General features: G+C 43.5%; 1 protein-coding gene across 4 annotated transcripts in view; it reads left to right on the plus strand.

The window, feature by feature from the left end:
- The window catches only part of rbfox3a (RNA binding fox-1 homolog 3a), a 960,486-nt gene extending 957,339 nt beyond the window's left edge, over positions 1-3,147 (plus strand). For all 4 annotated transcript variants that reach the window (XM_034107791.2, XM_034107794.2, XM_034107792.2 and 1 more), the window contains one exon: positions 2,643-3,147. In XM_034107791.2, coding sequence (XP_033963682.1) covers positions 2,643-2,645 — 3 coding nt within the window. In that variant the 3' untranslated portion in view covers positions 2,646-3,147. The remainder of the gene's footprint in view (positions 1-2,642) is intronic.
- The last annotated feature ends 3,551 nt before the right edge of the window (positions 3,148-6,698 follow it).

Here is a 6,698-nt window from a genome sequence, read left to right on the forward strand (position 1 = left end):
GGAGGTACAGATGTGAGGGGGTACAGATGTGTTTACGTGTGAGTTGATTTTTAGAGATACAAGTTTTGTATGAAAAAATAACCAAACAAGTTCTAGTCCAAACATGTGCTGTATGTGAATTGTTTTGTGTGTTTTTTGTAAATGATCTGCTCATGTATTTTGTGATTTGATAAGTTGTTAATTCTAGGTATTAAGTTAAAAAGATTCTCTGTGTTTCTCTATGTTGTTACTTTCATGTTCTCTGATATACTCTCGTGCTGATCTCTGGTGAATATGTACTCAGCTGCCTATTTGTGCTGTTGGCCAGGTATTTACTTCATCCCCTTTATGAGAAGAACATGTATATATATATATATATATATATATATATATATATATATATATATATATATCACATAACTGTTTATCCTATCCTAATATACTTGTCTTCAAAGCGATACCTTTGTCAGATTCATGGTTGTCTGTTCAATGGTCGTCAACACGGTAGCTCAAGAGAATGATCTTCTGGCTTCTAAACATCACCTCTTTCCCCCGACGTTCTTTCTGTTTCCCTTTTCCACTGAAACGGTTCTTCCGCCATGCTGGTGCTTGTGTGGTTTTTAAGTGAGAACTTGTTTAATTTTCCACCGTTAAGAGCCCAAGTTCTTCCCAGTCATGACATCAGTGTTTACGCCGTTGATCTTCCATTCACAAAACAGCAAAGGCGGACTGCGTCGGGTCGATGCTGGTGCTGCTCTTCCTCGTATGAAGCCAGATTAGATTAAAGAACGATACAACGTTAAACTCTGTCCAGAGTGCGGTGGTTCATCGCTCGACAGTTTGGTGCTGTGGCCTTTGGCGACCGCTGCAGTGTACCGGCGTTTAGCACCGCTTACTCACGGCAGTGAAAGTTAAAAAGCACTGTCTGACTGTCACACAAGCAGCTGATGCATATTTCCCGTCCCCACAAGTGGATCCGTGTTTCCGTTTGAATTGACGCTGTTTCATAAAGACGTCATTAGAGTTTCTCTTTTATCAAGTAGGTGATGTTAGCATAGCCATTGTAGCTAATCTGACTATCTTGACTGTTGGTTGCGATCATATTGTGGGAGAAACCATTTTCTACTGGCATATTTAAAAAAAAAATAACCACTTTGGTAGAGAAGGGGTCTGGGAGGAGGTAGAGCGTACACACACCTTAACACACATGCAGATGTAGAGAAGAGAGAGGAAGAACCGCTGGAGGAATCTTCGTGGAGTCTGAGGGGGAACAGGGAACTTCTCAAGCTATTAACTTCTGCAGGAGGTATTTTCCCAAAGTGATTAATATATCTGTCACCTCAGAGCCGCTCCAGGTATGTGAGTGTACCTGCGCCCCGAATCCTTCCTCTCCGCTCAGCCCCCGCCGCTCTCTGCTTCCTCTCCCCTATCTTGTCTCCCCTCCTCTTCCCCGTGAGGCTCCGTTCCATAGAAATGCACCCGGGAGGTAGCGGGGCTGTTACGCTGAGACGAGGGGACGGCCTTATTGGCTCTGATTGGAGACTCGGCGGTGCGTCTGTCTCTTTGCTCGCCCTTTCTTTCTCCAGAGGGGCAGGACCGAGCAACTACAAAGTTATGCTGAAATTAAAGTCGGCCTCTTCTCGCCTCGGAGGAGTCACCCCCCCTCACTCACACATACCTCCTTCCTTCGCTTTAACAACTCATCACCCAGAATTAAACTGGTTCTGTCAAGACGAAGCCTCTCAGGACACCGCCAGCCTCCTCGTCTCCTCTCTGCTGCTGGAGTGTGCCGCTTGTTCCCTCACATAGAAAAGGAAATATTGTCCTAAAAACCAGTTGCAGTGCTCACTTGATACGGCTAAGCCTCTCAGGTAGTCAACGGTAACACTTGGAGTAGGAGCTTGAGTGAAATAAGTGTTTTAAATGCTGATGCTATCTCTTACTCTGGGATTGGAATAGAAGTTGATATAATGAACTGGTGCCACTACTGTTTTAATGACTTCCACACCCTGCCTGATTATTGCTACCTGTGTGCCACAGTATTGGGAAAAGCCTCATATGTGTACATCGTTCATTCTAGTAATAATAGAATAATATTGGAATTGAATGAGCCAAATAAATGTCATCATGCCAATATGCACAGTGCTGATTTTCGCAGCTGTAAGGTTTATGTATTTGGTAACTATATATTATGTCAGTCATGCACACAAGTATAGATTCATTTTGTTTCACAGGGTGGAAACGTTCCTCGCCCCCTTCTTAACATGACATCCATGTTTCCATTTCTATTGACATTTCTGATGATGGTGATGATGATGATGATGATGATGATGATGATGATGATGATGATGATGATGATGATGATGATGATGATGATGATGATGATGGTGGTGGTGGTGGTGGTGGTGGTGGTGGTGGTGATGATGATGATGATGATGATGATGATGATGATGATGATGATGATGATGATGATGATGATGATGATGATGATGATGATGATGATGATGCAGCTGTTTTCATTTCATTGTGTGAATATAACCCTGATTTAGCTTTTCTTTAGGAAAGTATGTGTGTTATATTCATTCACACTGCATAGAGATGTTCCTTTAACAATGGAGCTCCATGTCTTCTTTGACTGACTTGCTTGTTCTCTCTCTTTGTAGTAAATGAAAGAAAGACTAGAGGAGTGAACACAGATGGACATCAACTTAAAAAAGAGAAGAACAGCACGGACACGTGGGACATTAAAAAAAGATCAACTTAAACAAAAAGAGCCCTTCTATCAAGAATGACCGGGCATCTGACAGGATGGAGGGGGGGCGAGGGCCTGCTCTGGGGCCACGGCCTGAACATGGAGCTTGTGGTCCTGAAGAGGGGCCCCTGGCTCTGAGCCCTGGAAAACAAACGCTGAGTGGAAGAGACCAATTAGAGAAGTCACCATAAAACATTTTATTTTTGTAAACTTTTTTAAGTTTATGATTTCCAAAAAGATCAAACACTAATGTACGTATATACATATTATATATTATATGTGTGTAATATAGTAAGTATGTTTTAAAAAAACGCCGAACTTGGAGGAAAATGTTATGTGTCTTTGTGATTAGGACGGGGAGGTGGGGTGAGGAGACGCCCCCCCCGTCCTCTGATCAACCCCCCCCACACCCCTGCCCCACCAACCTCTGCTGGATGGGGCAGGGGGGATGGGGAGGGTACAGAAAAGGTGTGTGTGTGTGTGTGTGTGTGTGTGTGTGTGTGTGTGTGTGTGTGTGTGTGTGTGTGTGTGTGTGTGTGTGTGTGTGTGTGTGTGTGTGTGTGTGTGTGTGTGTGTGTGTGTGTGTGTGTGTGTGTGTGTGTGTGTGTGTGTGTGTGTGTGTGTGTGTGTGTGTGTGTGTGTGTGTGTGTGTGTGTGTCGCTCCAGCAGACATGTCACTATGTGATTGCTATGGGAATACGGAGAGTACTCTTCAGATAAAAAAACAAAGAAAAAAATACATTTCCGAGCTTGTCTTCTCTTGGACTGCAAAAGTGTAGATGTTCCTTTGGGGAGTTCTGACAAGCAGGCTGTATTTTATAGATAAGAAAAAAATAAGAATGATGACTAAGTATCCCTACGTTGGCCTGAGCCAATAAGAAGAGATGAAATGATGTGATGAGTTGATCAGCTAAAGTACACTGAACTGTTCACGAGAACAGCTGAAGTACACTCATTAGTGCACGAGAACAGCTTAAATACTACGGTTAGCAAACAAGAACAGCTGAAGTAAAGTGATCAGTGCACGAGAATAGCTGAAGTACACTCATTAGTGCACGAGAACAGCTGGAGTACCCTGAGGAAGCTGATTGGTCAGTAGTATGTCATGTCTGCTGGAGGCCTGACATCACTACATGTTGTGGTTTGAGGTGGCTGTGTTGTGTAGTGAACTGCTTTTGTACATCGTGTTGGGTAGGGGGGGGGCTCAGGCAGTCAGAAGGACGGTACACACAAAGAAAAGTCTCCCATCCATCCTTGAACACAGCCCTCAGCTTCCACATGGAGGAAGGCTGGTGGGGGGGGGGGATACATAAGCCCTATATGAAGTCAAAAAAAGTGTCACGAACAAACAAAGTTTTACTAAGAGTCTCTTTAAACCTTTCTATTTATATGGATCTCTACTTTAGTGACATCCTTCTATATTTAAACGTTGTACTAATAACATGCTGTCAGGCATGGTCAGAGAGTCAGTTGTAGCCATTTACTAATGTTGTATTTATTGTATTACCAGTAAGGAGAAAAAAAACATTTATATATGAATATAGATATATCTATTTGTGATCTGCAACTCTTGGACATAAGTTTGCCTTTGATTTTGGACTTTCATGCAGGACTCGATACACTGTCAACGTATGATGAGGTTTCTACTCGTGTGATGTTTTATTCTGTTGACGTTCATGTCTTACCCTTCAGTTCAGCTACTGAATGTATCTTTTTAGGTAGATGTTGTTGTTTTATATATACTTAAAAAAGCATACAGTACTCTGTAAATGACATACATGTGTAAATGATATAGCAAAATGTTTCTTCTTCTTCTTCTTCTACTGATCCAGACGGACTGTAATGCCATGGCCACAAAAAAGAAAGAGGGAGAAAAAGATGAGGGAAGCATTTAAAGGGAACACCAGTGCCCTGCAGTGGGGAGACAGAGACGTGAAATCATGACTGGATCACTCACATTCTTCTCAGTCAGGCTCTTCACGTGTGATGAGAGCGAGGAGAGGGACAGACAGAGGGGGGGGGGAGTCAGATCAAACCTTCTTTTAAATATAGATGTTCTGCCCGTCTGTTCTCGCTCCCTTTGTCGTTTCCTCTTGGATCTCTTGAACATTTCTGCTGGGGTTGAGTTTTTCGTGGGGGCTGAGGAAGAGGAGGACGTGGCAAACAAGAGGAGTGGGGAACAGTCCTCTCTGCTATATGGGGTGGACAAAATAATAGAGACCTCCAATGATCATAATGCTGATGTCATATTCTAAAGGAAATGTGGTCACATGTCTATCTGTCTGTTTTACTTACAAGTCATTTATAATCATTTAAATAGCTATAATTTGTATTATTATTTAGAATTGTATCAGAATCAACATAAACAAATGTGAATGTACTTATTATTATTCATCATGTTGAATCTATTAGGCCCTATTGATGTACTCGGCATGGTTCATGGATGAGAGGGCCATGTCACATGTGAATGTAAAATCACACCCTAATCAGCTTCGTCCATTAGAGAACAATGTCGTCATCGCAGGGTTTATTTGGTCAGGAAAATAAATGGTCCAGCCAAAAACAATGAATGTAGCTCAGTATAGTTTAGGGGAAGCGGCACAAAGCTGCTTGCTGGCCTGTATGACAGCTCTTTTCCATTGCTCTGATGTCTTCAAAGCAAAGTGACCTGTGTCGCTGCCTTTACAGTGTCATCCCCATATTCTGATGTGACTGATTCCATGTAAACATTATGTTGTCCACCTCATGCAGTATGTATCGGTGAAAGTAGGGTGACCTGAGGTCCTCTTGGGTTGGTTACCAACATTCTGGTGGCCTTGAATTAAGAAAACTAATCCACATGTTCCATCTCCTCCTCCTCTTGTTCGCCCCGGTCCAGAGAAGCTTCCCAAACGGGCGGAGACTCAGAAGGTGCTTCTGTTTGAGAGGATCCAGTGACACCTCCCATGTTGCTGCACTTATTTCTCTCTCACTCCTTCAAGGTGCATGGTGCGCAGTAGACGGGGGGGGGAGGGGTATGGAAGCTACTTCAAAGACTAAGACCACATGACTTTGTATTGGGGTGAGCATTGTACAGAGTTCTTAATGACTGTCCGCCAGCTTCCCTCAGCGACCCCCTGGTGACCTGCTCCACTGGGAGAACACCTGCAGTCGGACTGAGACAAACTGCAAGTGACAGGAAGACGGAAGCAGAACAGACTTTTAAAAAAACAACTAACGATGTCAATCCTAAAAGAGATCCAGTATCCTCTGATCTCTGCCGCGTTCTTCTGATTCTCAGTTTTTCTATTCTTTCTGTTGTCGGTTCAAGACGTTTTGTCCCGTTTCCATGTACTGTAAATGCTGTCCACACATGAATGGTTGGCGAGATTAAAAAAGGTGTGAATCAGCTGTCATTCCAGCTGGAGTATTCTCTCTGGCTAATCTGAAGGGAAAAAACAACTGAATGAATAACCCTCGATCCTTGAGTCCTTCCCTTCCTGTTCCCTCCAGAAACCCCTTCCCCTAGCTGCCCATACCATAGTAAACCCCTCCCCTTGCTCTACAGTGCACACACTGTAGAAAAATATCCTTGAGCTTCCTACCGAAATCTTCTGAGTCTTCTGCAAAACCTTCCATATTCTTTTATATTGTGTACACCTCAGATGCAAGCCCAAAAGCAGCTTCTCTGAAACCTGCTGGCAACCAGACCTCGTTCACACCCCCCCCAAGAAGCCCAACGACAACCCATCAGCCAGAACCACACCTACCTCCCCTCGGAACCCGCTGACCTCCTCAATAAAGGCCACAGTATACTTTCTGCACAGACCAAACAAAAGGAATGTATGTTGACACCAGCCTTATTGTGCTTATCTCTGAAGCTGCTCTAAAGCATCAGGGCAACATCTCTTTGCTTTCACGCTAAAGGTCGTGTTTCTGTTTCAAACATGTTTGTATTAAATGCTGTGTGATGTGAAGGTCCTGGTTT

Source organism: Pseudochaenichthys georgianus, chromosome 19, assembly GCF_902827115.2.
Source record: "Pseudochaenichthys georgianus chromosome 19, fPseGeo1.2, whole genome shotgun sequence".
NCBI classification, from domain to species: domain Eukaryota; kingdom Metazoa; phylum Chordata; class Actinopteri; order Perciformes; family Channichthyidae; genus Pseudochaenichthys; species Pseudochaenichthys georgianus.